Below are 20040 nucleotides of genomic sequence, written 5' to 3'. Positions count from 1 at the left end.
GAAGAACAGTGTTCCTCTTGTGGCAATTACTGGTTGTCATGGATACCTGCAACCACACCGGGTGACCAGAATGGACAACGGGGCTGTGAGAATGCAAAATTAGCCTGCCAACATTAGTTTACTGACATTTGAGTGACGAATAGTGTGCTTATGGGGCTTACAGATTTTATGAACCACTCTTCCTCCGTCCAGTACAACTAGAGGAGGTAACGTTTGTGAAAGCTTTAGTAAGCTAGCTGTCCACTGTCTAGCTTAGCGTGAACGTCAAGAAGCGAGACAAGTTCGCTCGCCTTTGAATGATCGTGGATAACAAACTACTCATTACAGGGCTTTCATATCTCTGACAGCTCACTCTGATATCAGCATCATCATTCAAGGGTAGAAAAAGTGACCCTAAAGTCACCAAACAATAAGGGGATTCTGTAAAAACATTAATGTGGACCGTAAACTAGTAGGGATCCAGACTGATTATGGTTACATGCGAACACATTTGATTCTACGTAAAGGTAGGTCAGGAAACTTTTCTCTGGAGACCAATATTATTCAAATACAGTATAATGGAAGTTTAACCAGGTGTTGTCATTATCCAAACTGGCAATTAAACCATTTTTAGGACAGTTTTCTTAATTTCTTTACCATTTTGCTCTTTTATGAACTAGTTGAAGTCTGTCTCTTAATATCACTGTTTAACTTGTTTTGCAGTTTACAGTTGTTGTTTTTTTCTGTTCTTCAGCCTTGCATCAGGAGGGCCTGTTCAGAGTGAATGGGAATGTGCGTGCTGTGGAAAGCCTCAAACAGCGGCTGGAGAGCAGAGAGGAAGTGGACCTTTCTGCTGAATCTGACTCATGTACGGTGGCCAGCTTGCTCAAACGGTACCTTCGGGATCTACCAGAAGGTCTGGTGAACTCCGCAGTCAAACAGGCACTAGTACATCACTACCGAGGTAAGAAAAAGTGGTTATATTTGTTGTAACGCCAGCTTGTTGTCCAAATTCTCAAGTGCTTATCTGTCAAAATTGTTTGGGTATTAGTTTCCTTGAAATATCACACCAGCTAAGTGCATCACGTTTTATATTTTCCAATCATCATGTGAGAGCTGTCTACTTTCCAAATCCAACATTTGACATTGATACACTCATAAGTGCTGTAAATATTTAGGTCATGGCCCTGATTGGAAGATAAGCAGAGCTATCTTTAGGGGCAGAAACTTACTGCCGTCATCAGCACCAAGCAGTGCGTAGATGATTTCATACATCAAAAAACACAAATCAATCCATGTTATACGACTACAATAAAACAACAATGAATGAAAAGGAAGCTTTTGATAGGGTGCCCAGGCAAAGACCAAATTATAAGAAGAGCACAATACACAATAAAACAAATAAAACAGTCAACAACCGAATAGTACTTATCATTGGTCTAACTGTATGTCAGTGGTTTTTGAGTTAAATGCTCAATAGTAGCACCATAAAGCAACTCTAAAGAAAATCGTATATCATGAGCCAACTAGCGTGGTGTTAGTCAATCACAGTGCAGTCGTTAATATACCAGTATCAGGAAGCTCAGAATACAAATGTTAAGTTCAGAAACGCATCAAGAAAAGTAAAGGGCAACCAGAGTACCCAAATAGGTGAATGCACTATAAAAAGCACAGTACAAACTTAAGTCCATCTATCATATAGGCAGAGGACATAGCAGCAGATTGGAATAAGGTCATGTAATCTGCAGTTCATTCAATGCATCGTGATAAATGTTGCACTGAGGGAGTGTGAGAAGACAGGACCAGTGAGAGAACTGACTCCAGGGCACGATAGGGCACGTATAACTTTGTTTTGCGAAATCTGTAGTTTTGTGGCTATGAAAAGTATTGCGGCCATTAATATTGGAGTAATTATCAAGAGGTTCAAATAATCATCTGTATAAAGGTATGAGTTCTTAAAGTGGGAGGAAAAGAACGGAAATGCAGAGTTCCTTTAAGTGTTTGAGAGAGAGGGAGAGAGAGAGAGAACGACTGGAACAGTGATGGACCTCATAATTCTGGTTATAATCTTAAAGGTCATAAAAGGTCATTGAAGTGATTTGGCAGCTTAAGCGTCAGTGGTTCATTTTTGACATGCTTCATCTCTTGTTTTAATCTTTTTAACTGGACGAGATTGAACATCTTGGCTGCAGTATCATTTTTCGCCTCATAGGCGTCATAAATATGGGCCTGTTCTGAGGGCTTTTTGGCCTGATGCTGTTTTCCAATCAATCTCTTTGGCAGATTACCGTAGCTGGCCCAATACCACCAAATAAATTATGGTAGTTACTTAGGTAAATTGGGAAACATGGTTGCCATCAAGTGTTTGATTTAAAAACCAGTCATGTGGAAAAACTGACACCTTGGAATAAGGAAATATGCAGACTTTGACAAGTGTCTTCCTTTAAGTTATAGACATACCATAAGTATGAAGACACAATATAAAAATGTAAAGTATGTCATACTATTGGGTCTGAAACACTGTAGAGAATTTTCTTTTTAGGTGTTGATGATGATAGTCTGTTGAGTTGATTAAAAGTCAAAAATAATACTTTCCTATTTTAATAAATGATGGTTCGCTTAAAAAAATGCAACAACAAGAACGGCTTTGATTTCTCTGAGCCGTTGTTTCCTGTCTGTCTCACTTCCTTAGTCGTGCACATACCAACCCTCATAAGCATGGACACACTCGCGTAGACTTAGACAGGCGCAAAACTTGCGTCACTCATTCATTCAGGATAAGTAGTCACATCTGTTTATCCAACTCTGACCTAATTATGTATCCCAAGTAATAGCATTAACATATTTTCATGCTCTTTACTCCAGTGCTCACATTCTGCCATATCCTACAACTCAAGGTTAGGTATAACAGAGAGCAGGTGGAAGGAGCCACCACTCCGGCTCCAAAGTCACTACAGTTACTTGTATCAGTCATCATTGGATTGTTCCAATGGTAATGAAATGCTGCTTTCTCAGGGGAGCATTTAGAACTATTAGACAAACGCTTTTGAAAGAGTTTCACTTTCTTTGAAAGGGAAGAAACACTGACTGTAATCCTGATATTTTGTAGGATGCAAACTACTGACCTGCTCTCTGATATGTTGTTTGTAGATTGTGGTGATGATGTTTCCTGCTCGGATGTCAGAGACGTGCTCCAACAGCTTCCAGAAGTTAACCTCAACCTCCTCCGCTACCTCTGCCACTTCCTCACCCATGTTGAGTGTAACCACAAGGAAAACCGTATGACTGCCCTCAACCTTGCCACAGTGTTTGGACCCAGTGTCTTTCAGTGAGTCAAACTTTTGTATTAGAGCCTGACTAACCTGTCTATACCAGTGAGCTCAAATGGATCTATCAAAGAAGTATTCCTAAAAGGAACTTTTTTTTAAACACCAAGCATCAATTGATGTTTTGGGCCAATTTCGGGTAGCCAAAACTTGCTATACATTTAGCAATTGTACAAGTTTGCATGGTGAACATACCAGCAAGTAGTTTCCTATTAACATATGCAGCGGGTCAAGTTAATACATACCATATTCACCCTGTTTAAAGCTTTGTTTTCAACACCAGGCTCTTAATCCAAACAGTTCAAACCTTACAATTTAGTAAATAGGACCCTTTTTTCTCTCCTTACTTTTCTTTTCTTTTTTTTTTTTGTTTAAAAATGAATAAAAAGTTGGTCACAAAAAAATCTTTCTTCAAACAGGTTGACGTCAGTGTGTCTTAAGAAAACATCAACTAATGTTCCAGAAAGTTCTTGTGTGTTTTGTGTATCGACTGTGACCTTCAGTGTGACCTTTGTGAGTCGTATTTTTGGAGCCTTTAAATAACATCCAATGATAATTAGTTTTAGTCTGAGAAAAGAGTCAGACAGTCATGACAGCTAGAGGTGAAGGTTTCAATCACCTTTCCTCTACTTTTGTTTCCTGCGTCTGCTGAGTATGAGACATGTGTAGTAGGATGATTCATCCCTCGAATCATGCAGCGTGAGTAAGATACCAATTCACAAGTTAACTTTAGACAATAATAATACCAGTTGTTTTCTATATTTCAATAATTTGCAATAATTTGTATCTTTGTATTTGAAGTGCAGCCTCGTTCGAGGACTGTCTTACTAAGCTAATAAAGAAAACATATTTCTGTTCAAGTTAAAGCAGACGGGAGTTATTATTTTTACTTTGTAGGTCTCTGTCTCTGTTTAGTTCTCGCTCACGCTGTAAAAGTGTGTGGCCAGCAGGGGGTGTTGTAGCTTATTTGGTGAAGTTCAGGTCATAGGTGTGTTAGTGTGCTCCCATTGTTTTACTTCTTTACATTTGGACAGTGCCATGTTTAAACCACTCTGGTACTATGAGAAAGAACTGACGGAAAACTAAAGTTTTCTCTGAATAATGGATATCTCAAATGTGACATAATAAAGGTTACGTCACCTCGAACCAATGAAGTCTAGTGAGGGATTTTGGAGTACTGTAAGTGGCATATGACATGTATTAAAGAGTTGATGTGTTTTGCATGTTACCATCATGTTTATTAATAAATGGTGCATCAGTATCATTATGTGCCACCGTCCAGCTGATGAGTTAAGTGCTGCTGTTCTCACCAGTCTCTATTTAGGATGTGATCACTGGGCAGTATGTTTTCAAATCATTAACTGGTGTGTTTAACCCAGTGAACCCTGCCTGCTATAAAGACCAGCTCTTAATGGGAAAAGATACAGTGAAGACTAAACTGGATACTCTGTCATACTGTACAGCCTGTTCTCTATATTAGAGGTTGGCCATGTGTTTGTCAGTGTGTTTTATAATTAGGCCTACAGCACAGTGCACATCTCAAACAGCTGTTCACAAGCGTCACACTTCAGACTAACCGCAGCGGCTGCTGTCAGATTTGTTAATTAAGTAAACTCACTGATGCTGAACTATTATTGTCGTCTGATATAAGTATTGCAAAGTGAAGGGTAAACAGAGAACACTTTGTTCAGAATCAGATGAAATCTATGATGATGTGATTTTCGTTCTTTTTTTTTTTTTCTTTTTTTTTTCTTTCTTTGCAGCATCACTCCTGGTTTTGAGGCAATGCAGGACCAAATCATCTGTAACAAGATCATGGCGAAGCTCATCCAGAACTACAGAAATATATTTGAGAAAGAGGGAGAAGGTTGCCCAGAAGAACAGTGGAAACTTATTATTGTCAAGGTATGGTATAAGCAGCGGGCCATCAGATAATAATCAGTAATATCTTTTATTTTGGTCTGTACTACAACATACAGCAGCTAACAAACTGTAGGTTGCATGTTAAGCTCGTAAACTTGAAACAGTCGCGAACCCGCTTCAGAGTGTGAGCTCGCTCTCTGCCCTTCTACCTGGACAACTTTTCAAATATTGTCTTACATAATGCCAAGCTAAAGTAGATTAAACTATTGATCTTATATTCTAGCCTTGGAGGGAAGAGTTCTCCACAGGTGGCTGTTTTTGAGTCTCTGCTTGTTGATTTATATTTGCTGCTTGGATTGCTGATGTTTTCATCGATTAGCTGGTTTATGTCTGGTCTGCTGGTTTTCCTGCCACCTGAGTAAAAAAATAAAGCTACAAGAAACCAGCCGAAACATAAAGCTACAAGAAACCAGCCGAAACATAAAGCTACAAGAAACCAGCCGAAACATAAAGCACAGCAAAGCAAAGCAAACCCCCAACCTAAGAAATACTTTATATTACTTTAAATCTGAATACAAGGATATGTGAGGAACTGTGTAATGTTTTGATTAAAATATTTTCTTAGTAAAAATGTTGCTAGTTGAATGAGTGACACATCTTTTTGAGAGCAAAAGCCGAATATATAAAATGTTTGTTGTTTTTTTCTACAGATGCCAAAATAATATCACTGAAGAAATGATCTGAAGAACATAATTAAGGCCTGTAAGATCTCCTTTAATAAAGAAGATCCTTTTGTAAATTGAAAAGCATTATTTATTCCAAAATGCAAAAGTCCAACAAATGCAACGACCGAAACAAAAGCTGCAAATGAGAAAAATTTAATCATAACGACTTTATCGCCAAACAATTTGTAATACATAAACAATGTCAAATCATAAGAAAACAATTGCAAGAATGCTGCAAGACCAGCCTTAAAGAAAAGGGCTCCAGACCTGTAGGAATGCTGGTTGAAAAGGTTTATTATCGACCTAAGCGAGTGAAGGAGATGAGGGAGAGAATTTGTTGTTTGGATGAATAAGTGGCCTAGTTGGACAGAGTAATGTGACGTTGTAGGTGAATAGCGGATCTGTTGGAGCATCCCTGAGATGCCTGGAGAAAGGTCTATCTGCAGGGCTAACTGAGCTCTGTTGCTAATCCAAGCCCCCTGTACTCCACATCAGGCACTGAGCCTTTTGAGCGTCAGGAGGTTGGAGTTAAAAGCCCCCCCAGGCATTGGCTACTGTATACAACCCTGTCAAAATGTCCTGCATATTTAACCCAGAAAGAACCTGACATGATAGCAAACCAGGTCACAAACAAGGCGTGTGCTGTATGCTCTGACACTTCTAAAAGAAGCACACGAACTACCATAGTCAGTTTAAGTTATTTTAGGTTTAAAGTTTTTATACAAAATGTGATTCGACAGTGTAACGTACAGTCAGTGATGGACTTGTAATCCTAAAAGGAGGTCAGATGAGAGGAAGATGAAGTGCTGCGACAGCTGCAGTATGAGTATTCTCTGAAATTATAAAAAAAAAGTCTGAATTTCCACCTTTGGAAAGAAATCCTTCAGCGCTTGATTGATGGCTTTGTTATTGAACAGTGATGGCCGCCATCTGATACCACAGTGGTGTGACTAGGCTATCACTCCAGGGATTTAACTCCTCCCTTGTCTGACCTCACCATGGCACCAGGGTGCTTCTCCAAACATGGGAATATGGCTCCCATGTGACATGCTAGATGAAATGCTAGATGTCAACAATTGGGAAAATTAAAATAGTCATATCAAACCTGGACTTAAGAACTTGCCCAAGTAATCCAAGAGCCAGATTCACAGTAGCACTTAAATGAAAACCATGACATCTTTTGACATATGCACATTTTTAATGCCATTTCCAATCACCAATGTCCCACTTTGCTGTTTTGTGAATTCTTACAGGGCTCAGCCACATGAGACCATGCTGACCTATGGAAACACCTTAGTCAGAATGAGATCATCTTACACACAGACATGCACACATGTACAGAAAACGCTAACACACAGACATGTGCAGCCCACTGAGCCCCCTGACCCCCTGACCTTCCTCTTGAGTCTCGATGCATTTGAAGGCAGTCAAACGTGACCCACTGGTGTTTCCTTTTGCTACATTGACAAAAAGCTGATGATCTGGAAGTGTGCATCAAATGTGTTGGAGGATGCAACAATTCAACCTGTTAAAATCTACTCTCCCTGCTGCTGTTAAGGTGTATAGAAAAGAAGCAAGAATAGAACAAATGAGCCAATGAGAACTTGTTAAAATGGCTGATTGTAAAAATATATGTATGAATAAGGCAACAGGTACAATTTGTTTCTTCTTATGTCCTTATTCTGGTCCAAGGAGAGCAACGTGACAGAGGGAGACACAGAGACCTTACCCAGCCTCCCTGATGGAAAGACACCGGCACCGGTTCCCAGCATAAAGGTGCGTGCTCAGCTTTCCAGCAGTCACGCCTGTATGTGTGCGTGAGTTTTTCTGTTTACTCTCCTGTTCTGAAAATCTTTGTTCAAGTCTGTGTGCTGTGAGATGTTTATGAAATTCTCAGGTTCGACTTGCATGAACCCTTCGCAATTCCCTTACATAGTCCTTTTTAAGCCCAACCGTGTGACCTGTGTGACAAGATTAAGATAACATGGGCATGTTTTGGAAAAGCTGTTTTCAAACACTAAAGGCATTCCTGCTTACTGATTCTATAAGCATTAGAGATATAATCAATGTCAGCTGACCTGTGCATGCTGTCTGCAATGGTAATCAGGTTACTCTGTGAATGAATGAGGACCTTTTGAATATTGCACAACTGACATATCTGGTCAGTTATTTTGGACAACACTGTCTCTCTTAATTTTTATCATCTCTCCTGACGTTTTCCTCAAGGATGAACAAAAGCACCAACCAGAAAATACAGAACTTCTGAGAAAATTCACGACAACTCCAAACCCAAGGCAGAGGAAAAAGAAGGTACAGAAAATAACCATCATTATCATTAGAGAGATCTTTTTTTTTTCTTTAAAAGGTTTTGCTTTTTAAATAAGACCCTCTTTCAGACGGCCTCCGATGCTTGTGGCCTCACAGCTTTGTCACATGATGTGATTTGATCAAGGCAATCTGCTGCAGGAAACAACAGCACCCAACACAGACTATGTTATGCACCTCTGAATGTTCTGTGGTATTATTACAGATAAGCTCTGCAACTACAGAAGCTGCATTTGGTCATGAATATGACATCAGTAATGAGTTTGTGTTCATGAAGTAGAAATTGAGAAAAAAAGGGCACTGTCTAAAAAAAAAGCCCTTTTAAACAGAGATCTTATTCTCGCGTTGTGGTGAACATATCAAGACTTGTGTCATTGAAGAGATAATGGAAACGCTGACTTCCACAAAGATAAGCACAGCAGGGTAAAAACATCTGCTGATGAAGAATGTTTTCCTACCTCAGAAAATACTGGGAAAAAAAGTCTGCTTCCTCAAAAGCTGGTATGCAACCAAAGCTTAAGAGTGTTTTTCAAAATGCCTGCATGTGCACAGGAAGCTAAAAGCAATGCAAATAAAAACTGTCAATTACCTTTGAGATTTGTATTGGCCACACTGGTGAAACTAAAACAACATATTCCTTGAAAGTGATAGAATATATATCAGATTGAATAAACATTTAAATCTTGCAACAAGGTTGTTGGATTCACAAAAACACACATTGTTGTTAGATGACTAACTGTGCATAGGTAGGGCAAAGTATGAGTTAGTCCTGTCAAACAAACAAACACACAAAAGGACCAACTTTTTACTGTGAGGTAGACAGTGATTGGCAATAAGTGGCACCCGACTGACACAAGCACTTTAAAGAATCTTGGTGTCCTGTTCTATCAGAAAGGTTTCCTGAACATTTTTCAGTTGTGATCTGTCACGATGTAGAAAGTTAAATGAAAATAACTTGAGGCAGAGTGGTTAGTGTGTCTGGGTTTGAATCTGACCTGTGCTTGCCCTTCTCCACTCTCTTTCCCTGATTTCTGACTCCATCCACTATCATATCTCTAAACAAGCAAAAACAAGCAAACAAAAAACAAGCAAACAAAAATATTAAGTTGTCCTTCAGGGAGGGAAGGGAGGGGACCATATGAGTCTGTTTTTAGGGATTGTTATTGTTAAACTTGTTGATAACTATATCTAGAGTTGAGAACGGCTTATTCCAAGACATGACTAAACACAAATATGTTTTACTCAACTGGCGTGCTCACACATCTTAAGTGAGTCATTAAAACTATAAATATCAAACTTTTATAACTGCCTTTCCAAAACACGTGCAGAAATCTCACCATAAAAACAATCTCCCTTATCTGCTAAGATACTACACATGGTAATGTTATTTTCAATAGCTTGTCACCAACACATCAGTACCAGAGTTAGGCAAAGGTGCTATATGTCCCTACAGTATAGTCCAGAAAATCTATGAGCCCCAGGCCACACACACACACACACACACACACGCCATAAACCAATGTCGGGAGGCTGTTTCGTGAAAGTGTACTTTGTTGAACATGCCCATGCTTCTGGTAAGCATATCTGAGGCAGAGTATTACTATTTGTTTTTGAATCATCACTGTGTCACAAGAAGCCCTTCTGTTGCTATGGTAGGACCAATAAAACGTTTCTATATGGAAGATGGCATCTGTTTCATTTGATTTTCAACACCATGTCAAAAAAAAGGTATGGATCATATTGTAAAGGTACTTCAACGGTCTAAATGAAGAATAGAGAGAAGTGAACAAAGGCCTGCTACAGAAGAGTGACATTTGAAGGTCTTAGTATTTTCTTTAACTTTCTTTGCAGTTATTACTTATTGAAGACATTTTGAGATAATCCATGATTTACAAAGCAGGTCATATCCTTGTTTTGGTCTGTCAGGCTTCTTTGCTGTGGCCTATTTAGCTCCTGTTTGTTGTTCTGTTTGAGCTTTTTTTTATGCATTGGTAGAAACTGAGACCAAGGAATGAGACCACATAGAGAGTCAGTGGTCAGTGGCGTCCTTGCAGTGGGGTTTTTAGCTACGTCTGTTTGTTTACATTACATTCCTGTATTATGATGGGGATTTTCCATCATTGTTTGAAAGTTCTGAATGTATTTTGTCTTTAAAAGCACAGTAGCAAAACGAAAAAAACATCAGCTGAACCACATGAAAAATGAACCTGAAAAATCTGTCTGTAGCATGTTGAACATGTTGAACACCCTTTTTATTTATCCCTTTCCCTTCCTCTCTGGTTCTACAGTATGTGAATGAAAGATGTAGCTTCATTAATTACAAAGCCTGAGGGACCAAATCCATACTGGGTCTAGCTAAAGTTGTTGATGGCTCATTATGTTCCCAAACATTCACCCATTTCCTGCAGCCATCACTAAATGGAAGTGGCATTGATTTTTTTTAAACAACCCAATAACTGAAACTCTAAATGGCAAAGTTCTGCTGCTAATTGGTTTATATAAAGGACGCATTTTAATTAAACTCACCACTCACAGACAGACAGATATCTTTTTGGCTTTGGTTTAAATGAGCAGTATACAAGTCTTCTCAATGTATAATGACAGTCCTTTTAGGCGTTGTTGGTTGAAGCTGCATTAAAATGCAGAAGAATACTGCTAAAAAGAAGCTGTGATTAGGTTAAGGTTCTTCCTTGACACTACAGTTGGCTGTTCACGTCATTTGTACCCACTCAGGGTCAGCACGGTAAGAATATTAGTTTAACTCTCTTTTGTCACTCTTTTATTGCTCTGTGTTTTACTTCAACAGGTCTTTAAATGCATGTATTCAGTAACCCTCTCCGCTTTGGGTGAGCGAGCTTTATTGTGCAGAAATGGTATCAGTTGTGTATCATTTACCTCCCGTGCTCTCTCATGTTTCCAGTCACAAGATTCACCTGCTGCTGGCTTCTCCATCTCTCTCTCTCTCTGTGTAAAACAGGTGCGGACAGGGAAGAGTGATAGCATGGCTCTCGGCCTCTCTCAGCCCTGCCGCTCTGCTGACTCACTTCATGCCCTGACCTCAGGCCGGAGCACCGACAGTCCAGAGCTGGTAGAGACAGCCCCCCTTCAGCTGGCTCACAAAGACAACATAGATACTGCGTGGTGGCACCTGGGCCACCTCAGCGTCAACCCTTCAGGCAGCACAGAGTCACTGAGTCGGTGAGTGTTTGCCGTCTAAAAAGAAAGCATAAAATCTGATGAAATTCCTGGTACAAGACTATGTTTATTGCATTTAAATATTTTGGTGGAACGGATTTTCAAGATGTGAGCATTTGCAGAACCTCAGCTGCACTGTGATGAACATCAACTTCAAGATATCAGTGACATTATTGAAAATCAGTGATAAATGTGTTTCATTAATACATGTCACATGTGCATTTCATGCTTTAAAGCCTGTGTTTTTCTATCACTGTACACAAAGAAAAGCATCACCAAATTAACTGTCCCTATAAACAGTGTGCAGTTTGTTAATCCTGCAGTATTGTAATAATGAACACAAATCAAAAGTCAGTGCTGCATATTCAACATGAAACTGTTTAAATGTTTCTATTGTTCGGTTTCAGTAAGGACAAGTGGGGCGGGATTCTAGCAGTGCTAAATAGGTTACACATACTGTTTGCATAGGTGATGGTGATGAGGGTGAAGAATATTGAGTGTCTGACAGTGTTCAGCGATCTAAAGCCCAAGCGCTGTGGCACTGTGCCCCTGGCATGCAAACAAACCTATTATAAGAAGCTGAAACTGGAACCACTCGGTGTCGAGCGTCCTCCGTCCTGGAATAGCAGCGCTGCAGTTGTGTCTGTTGTCGGGGCTTTTGCTGCTCTGTTAGAGATATCCGACTGGCATTCACAGGTTGGTTGTGATTGCACCTGCTCTGTTTAGTTATAAAAATCTCACGACATTAAGTTAAAAACTTTTCACACATTTTAAATCCAGTTATTCAAGTGTATTATTTCATTTAAGGGGTTTTCTTCCTCGTGTTTTCAATATTAGTCCAAGGGACATAATGTCACTACTTTACTGATGATCATGATGGAATTAATGGAAAAATGACTTGATATATTGATATTGGCCAAAGTAAGTAGATATAATACAGAGGAATCTTAAGTGCCAAACTGGGAAATGACTTCTACTACGACTTGTCGAACACAGCTGTGACCTTTTAGTGTGACATTTATCAGTTTCAAACCATGTCAGCAGCAGATCCATTAACGCCTTACATAAAAAGTTAAGTATCATACACACACACACACACAGACACACACACACACACACACACACACACACACACACACACACACACACACACACACACACATACACACACATACACAGTGCTCCCTAACCCATTTACTGTACATATGTAAGGATCAATATTACGTTTTATGATATTATGAATTATGCAACTTATCATTTTAATATTTGTTTGTATTATAACAAATTAGGTATTTTTCACTCTATTTGTATATCTTTGAGAGAAATGTACCTCAGTTTATCAACATGTGTAAGCTAACATTTTGTAAAATCAGCCTGGTTCAGCATTGCCTCCTCATAGAGCAGATGTTCCTGACTACATGACGAGACAAATATAATACTTCAGCACAAGCTATCCTCACCTCTTCAGAGTAACAGTAAATCTCCTGCTGGGTCTCCCTCACCTCCTGAAAATGTCCCTTTCAGTAGGCATTAGGTGACTGATGTACAGACAGTGTGACAGGGGACCCCAGTAAAGTGCGTCAGCAACATGAACTGGCTTGTATTTACTAATAAACACCTGCAGTCTGCAAAAAAAAAACAAAGTTCACTGCCTTTAATGCAAGAACACTTTGAATACGAGCGAGTAATGTTGACAAATCAAAAAGGTTGTAGACTTTAAAAGTTCCCAAAGTATTTGTGCGATACAGGAAGTTTGAGTCTCTATTGAACGTTGTTAAGTAGCTGTGGTTTTGACTCCAGACCCACAGCAAATAATGTGATCATTTTCCATTTCGCGGATCCATCTGTGTTTCATATCTGTAGCTGCTATCATGCCTGCTCGTCAGCTTGCTGCCACTTTCCGTAGATACGTGTCATACAAGTCTGTGTCAGCAGCAGCAGCACAGCCACACACTGTACACCTCAATGAAACACAGGCCGAATGACCAAGTCAAGAAATGATTTTGGGACACATTTTACATTATTTCTTTTATTATAATATAAATATTACATTGTACAGAAACTCTGTTCAATGTTATTCTGAGAGATGAAGTATGTAGGACTCATTCTGACACCTTGTCAGTGATGAAGACACAACTTTGGAATTTATCTGAGGACATTTGGCACATCCATCTTTCTTTGTAGGAACTTCCCTCCCCTGTCCGAAGTCACTCCGCTACCTTCGATCTGCTTTTGGACCCATTCCAAATCGAACCATCATGCTCAGTGTTTTTCCATTAGTGTTCTTAAATGTTCTTTATCAAGCAGAATTATCCAGTTATTAAATATACTTCAGTGCTCTCACCTGTATCTGAAATATGACACCAGCCTCACTCCTCTCTCAGGCCACATGGGCCAACATAGCAGCATCATGTGAACATATTCTGCTCTCAGCATTGCGTTGTTGCTTGTAGGGGGATGCATACTGGCTTTTGTGTGTAGTTGCCATGGTTCACTGAATCTTGTGATGTAACCATTGGATTTCTTAGAAGCTCATTGAAAATTGGTGGAAGTGAGGAACTTTGCAGTGTGGTGCGAGTGCAGGCTCCCTGTGGGTATATCGGTATTGTTGGCCGTCTGTCAGGAAGTGTCATCCATCAGCCTGACGGCCTGACTGCACATATTTACAGCAAAATGTGTCCGACTGGATTTAACTGGTTTCCCTGCATTTTTTATGTCAGTGTCGATTTACCAAAACGCTGACAGGAAAGAGACCCTGAAAAGAAATCAGAATTTACGTTTGTAAGGACGGTCTGTCAAACAGCTGTCCGGATTCATAATTTTTCGAATGAATCGACACACCACACTGAACACAGTTTGAAAACTGTGACATTCTCATCCGGCTCTATTCATGCCTCAGTTTACAACCTGAAGTTTTAGAGCTCTGTCATTGCTTTATCACCATATTTTCTGATGAACTGATCACACACCAAGCATCCTTAAGCCCAGTTTATCCAACAAATACTTACGGTCTCGACCACCTCACACTTTGTGCACTGAGGTATTCTAAAAATGTCTGGCAGTCATCTTAAAGCCGATGGTTTGAAGGGCTTTAAATGAATTTCAGACTACACAAAAGATGTGAGAAACCATTAAACAGCTTCCAGATCTGTATCAACTCTTAAATAATCTCAGACTTCCACTCCAAAGAAGACAATTTCAAGTTTTTGTTCCCTTCCTTTTATCCAGCATATATAAACTTGTTGAACTGAAATGGCAGCTTCTAAGATTTAGTGCAATATAATATTAAGTGTTGTTGAATGTCAGAGAGAGCTTTTTAAAAAAAAACCCTAAGAGGAGAAAAGAAATGAGAGGGACCCAACCAAAAGAATGGCCAGACCTGAACTTGACGTATTCCCAAGCGTCTGCTAAGTCAGGCTTCTTTTGTTCACGTAGTTTCAAAACCTTTGAAAAGTGGAGCATGTCTGCGTTGGCCACTTTGTCATCGGTAGTTTTCCGTTCGTCCCAGAGGGATCAGGAGTTTTCTGAGCACCCCTACAAAGCTTTCCTTATCCCCTCAGTAAGGTAGTGGGTAAGCAGGATTTCCGCTTTCTCAATTCACAGCAGTAGTGACGGCACACATTATTTTAATACGCCTGCCAGACTGTGTAACACCAGTTAAGAAGTTTGGGAGGGGGGAAACATTCAGCCTTGAGCCTCTAAAAGAATTTGGAAGTGTTTGTGGTAATTCATTCAAAAAAAACAAAACAAAAAAAAACAAAGCAGGAAAACATTTCCTGTATGTTGTGTCAGTGGAGGACACTTTTGAAGTTTAATGAACTTTGACCTATTTGGATTCCTGCTTGACTTGAAACCTAAACCCTTTGTTATGAACTTGTTGATGTGCTGTCCAAAGTCGTTTGTAGGCAAGCTCCATGGCTGCACGTCACGTACCAAAGCCCACCCGAGACACAAACATTGACTGAAATGGTCTTTTGTAACAACTGAGATCAGACAGTGTTTATTTGCACAGAAAGCAATGTTACCTCTTAACGGAAGTTGTTGATGTGATTCATATTATATATATTTAAAAATCAGCAAAAGAGGAAGGTTTAGAGTTTACAGTTTATAGTTGCTGTTTTTTTGTGACTGTGTGTGATATCAGCTGAGCTATATTTTCTACTAATTGAAGAAGGGAAACTTTGATTACAGTAAGAACCTAATCACAATGAAATGTGCCTTTACTCCTAATTGACCCTGATAATTTCAAAGAATTAGAAAGAAGAAATGTATTGTCATGTTTTTCTTTAAATCTCCCACTTATTATTTACATTTTGATTTTGTTCTATGAAATGTGTAAAAGCCATCGCAAGTTCCATCATGAATTCCCAAAACATAAACATTGTCACATTATCAAACGATAAGGGTTAGAAAAAGTAAACCTACATGTTTTTTGTTGTTGTTGTTTTGTCAATGAATTATCAAAATAGTAGCGGACTATTTTTCCCCAAATGGTCTGAATGGATCCATCTCTGAGTCTGTCTGAACATTACAAAGAACAAACGTAAACTTTGTCACTCACATGAACATTCAGCAGAGCAGGTGAAATGCTATACCTGGTTGTCAACATTTTTTAAGCTGACCTTTTGTCCAAATCCTTTCTGTTGCATAATTCGAAGGTGAGAACACCTGCAGAGCTGCTTTTGGTTGGGCTCGCTTGTGATTGGTCAACAGACGGGTCCAACGAGGGGCTTCAGGGAAAAAAGTAAAAATATGTTCAGTGAACATTGTTTAACATAGATGATGATAAAGAATATTTCACCAATATTTCCTCCTTGGTGTACTCATGTTGTCAGCACTACAAGACCAAACTCCAAGTCTTACAGCTCATGCAGCAGGCAGTCTATTACGATACAGTGACCACCAGCTGCCTCATTACCACTACAGGCTCTAAAACCGGGCTGGGTATAGTCAAAAACCATTCATTTTAATTCTTTGGGTCACAATTCAATATCAAATTGATTCAATATGCTTTAATAATAATCAAAGTAAAGCTTTAGCATTGTTGAACACGTAGCACACACAATTCATTTAGCAGATGTGTGTGTCTGTGTACTGGCTGAAGTCCAGCGCAGTGTCAACTGAAAGAACAAATTGTGCACTTACGTTTAGGAACTCTGTCTTCAGCGTTCGGCCTGGACACAGCGCTCTGTAACAGAGTTTGACAAAGTTTACAGTAAAAGACTGCAGCAGATGTTACCTGCATGAGAGCAGACAGAGTGACAGTGAACAGAGAAAAGATGAAGCACGGCTTGAAAGTAACCAGGCACAATCTTTTAAAACGTCGTCTTCGTTTTTAGATTCCACACAGAAGTTTTTTTTTGTGTGTGTGTGTTTAGTGAGAGTGGACAGTACAGCGTGAATGATTATGTGGTGAGACCGACAGTGCTCCCACAGGAGTGGAGCTTCATTATAATGGATATAATGGATCTTTGAATTTTTGAATGGATATTGAATTGGAATTAATTGATTTTTTACTCAGCCCTACTCACTCGTACCTCTTCTGTGGTGAACAATGACATAACATCAGTAGACCATGGATTTGACCACAAAATACACACCTATGAACTTGTTTTAAATACACATTTGACATATTTCATCACATGGGGAAATAAAGTCAGTATTCAGTAAACTTTGATTAAACACTGAGACATTTTTTAGAAGCTCTACACGTTGAGGATTTGGCTACAGTCCATTTCCTGTCTGCTTTGACCTAAGAGAAAATAAATTCAGCTTTTCTGTGCTGTTAGACAAACACGGTTGGCTGATTATGAAATTTTCAGCAAGTAAGTGCCAGGATATGAAAATGTTAAGCAACCCCAACACTCAGTGCCAACACTGAGTTCCTCTTAACGTTGCATAATTTCATCATGAGCTTGTGGCGTACATCCAGTGGCAGCAGCCAGACTATATTCTAGAGCAGCACACATTTCTGTCCTGGTTCATAATAATTACCAGAGACAAGTCCCACAAAGGCACTGATCTGTAGCTCTGCACGGCTATTATTCTGCAGACAAAAGCCAGCCTTATGCTCCTATTTTCAGCCCCCTGTGACATGTAGTGATGTGTGTGTGTGTGTGTGTGTGTGTGTGTGTGTGTGTGTGTGAGAGTGAGGAGGGGGTTATGCATTTAGTCTCAACACTTCTGAACTTCATCCTTCAAGGTGATTAATAATAGATATTTGTTTTATATTTCAGTTCCCAAGAAGAAGACAGACCAATCTCTCCTTATTACATCAGGTAGGCCTCTTTTCTTTGACGAAGCATTCAGAGCGGGGTGAGTGTGTTGTTTTGGACTGGAGGCGTGGGGGAAGTGACTGCTCGCTCCCTTAGTGCATTATTAATGGAAACAATGAAACCACCAGTTAGAGGGAAAGCAGGACAGCATGCTCATGCAACAGTTTGCTCACCAATGTTTGGCAATAGTGTCAGAGGCATGCTCAGCATGTTTCAGACACACCACTTCAGCAAAACAAAACAAGAAAAGGTGTTGATAAAAGGGCTGGACCCAGCGTGTGACGAAAGCACATGGGGGTTTGCTTAAATACCAGAATAATCAAATAAATAAAAATGTGATTGAAATTTGAATTGAGGTCCATAAAAGGACACTGCATTTATTTTATTTTTCCTTTTCCAGACAATATACTGTATATCACAGAAGGGGAAACAAATAAACCAAATGTACAATTCCAGGACAAGAACTAAGTCTTACATACAATAAAACTCAATTGTGACATGAGCGATAGCAGGCCCACATACAATAAGCTGGTTAAAAATGCAGGATGAGCTAGAAGCCCCTGGGATTTGGAGTCAGCATGTTTATACTCGGGTGTTGACTGCTGATATGACCTGAGAGCATGCTGTCGATTGGCAGTTTATTTCATTTAAAGTATGCTCTTTGCTTTTCCCCAAGAAGTCATGAAAAGAGCCTCAGTGTGTAATGCCCTAAGACCTCTACAACTCTGTTACCTTTGTTGTACTTTCTTCATTATAAAACGTTTCTAAAACGTAAACACTTACTGAACTCTTGTACAGTCTGAATTAAGCTTACAATGAAAAAAGATCCTTTAAATTCTTCAATACAAAAAATAAAGCTTCTGTATCCTTTGCAGAACATTTTTTACATAAAAAGACCAAAAAAACATGTTTCTGTCAAAGATGACTGGGGCATCTTGTCTGTTAAAATCAAATAAAACATAAAACCTTTTTTATTCTATGACAGACGGTCATAGTGGTGAATTAATCCCAGTGCTTGCCACGTGGTCATTAATAGAGTCAGCTATGTACAGAATGTGTAGAGTTTAATACATAACTATAACCTATTTTACTGGAGGATGGGATATGTAATCTCTTTGTATTTATTACATAATCTCAGCACTGAGCCCACTTGTGTAGTAAACTGTAGAGAACATTTGTGAAACGACACCACTATTCGAGTCTATCAATAGTCCCATTTAAAACGTGTATGTGTCTTACAACGACTGTTAAAGCATGTGCGCCCAAAGTCCCAGCTGTAATAGTAACTCTCAGCTTTCCTCTTGATTGATGGTGCTTCATTTAAACCCTGAATTAAAGATTACAGGTTGAGAGAATGTTAAGAGTCAATCAGATAGTAAAGTGTTCAAAGAGAGACACGCTGGTGGAGGAGCTGAAGAACAAACAGTTTATAAGGAGACATGAGTCTGTTTAGTCTGTTGAGACAAAGTATACATTTCCAGAAAGTTTGAAGCTTCCTTCTATAAGCTTACACTTCGTTGTCGATGTGAAAGCAAAGCAGAGTGACAATGAGTGTGAATGATGTCGAAAAATGATGAACACCTGTACAAAAACAAAGTAAAGCTAAAACGAAAGCTAAAAAGGACCGTCCAACTTACTGCCATTTCCACCATTGTTGATAGCATGACTGTAATATAATTTGCCATTTAATTGATGATCCATTTCACACTGTTACATATTGAAATATTTATTAACTAATTTATTGGAGTAACAAAAAAAATGACGTGTACTGAGTAAATGATAATGCAATCATAGATGATAGCACTAGTTAATCTCACCCAGAGATGATGGTTAGAATAGCCATTTCCCTTAAATGATCTCACTCACACTCTGACTAACTACTTGGCCTACTTGTACTTTGTCACATACACACACTTACTACATAGACTTTTCCTATGACTGCTGATGTAACGCCTCACCCTAGGGTGACCTTATGGTGCTGACAACAATCTACAATTTCATCCAAAAAGCACACAAGACACCTCAACAAAGTCAACGAAATGGGATTTGAACAAGACACGAAGAACTACATGATTGAATTCAATAAAAAGATAAACTCTTGGAAGTCATTTTACAAAACACAACAGCACAGTCCCCGACTGAGAGGTAACCGGCAGCAGTCCCCAATCCTAAAGCCTCCCTCCTCCAGAGCTCAGCACTGCGCTGATTCCAGGTGCACCTTGTTGAGCAATCAAAGCCTCACCTGGGAGAAGAGATGGAGACAACACAAAGGGGGGAGAGAGAAACAGACAGACATAACAATGTCTACTTGTATCCTCAGGTTTTCATGCTGCCACATGGGAGCGTAATCTC

At 39.4% G+C, this 20040-nt stretch overlaps 1 protein-coding gene across 4 annotated transcripts in view; it reads left to right on the top strand.

The window, feature by feature from the left end:
* The window catches only part of fam13a (family with sequence similarity 13 member A), a gene marked incomplete at its 5' end in the record, with an annotated part of 50825 nt that overhangs the window by 6153 nt on the left and 24632 nt on the right, over nt 1-20040 (top strand). For 3 of the 4 annotated variants that reach the window (XM_079336882.1, XM_079336883.1, XM_079336881.1), the window contains 7 exons: nt 734-943; nt 3130-3307; nt 5069-5210; nt 7586-7669; nt 8120-8203; nt 11196-11416; nt 17650-17691. In XM_079336882.1, the coding sequence (XP_079193008.1) occupies nt 734-943; nt 3130-3307; nt 5069-5210; nt 7586-7669; nt 8120-8203; nt 11196-11416; nt 17650-17691 (961 nt within the window). Of the gene's footprint in view, nt 1-51; nt 507-733; nt 944-3129; nt 3308-5068; nt 5211-7585; nt 7670-8119; nt 8204-11195; nt 11417-17649; nt 17692-20040 lie in introns of those variants that run through there. The other variant, XM_079336884.1, reaches the window with a different exon arrangement.

Source organism: Symphodus melops (genome assembly GCF_947650265.1).
Source record: "Symphodus melops genome assembly, chromosome: 2".
Lineage (NCBI taxonomy): Eukaryota > Metazoa > Chordata > Actinopteri > Labriformes > Labridae > Symphodus > Symphodus melops.
Note: the sequence above shows the minus strand (reverse complement) of the source record. Positions and strands in the feature narration are given on the sequence as shown.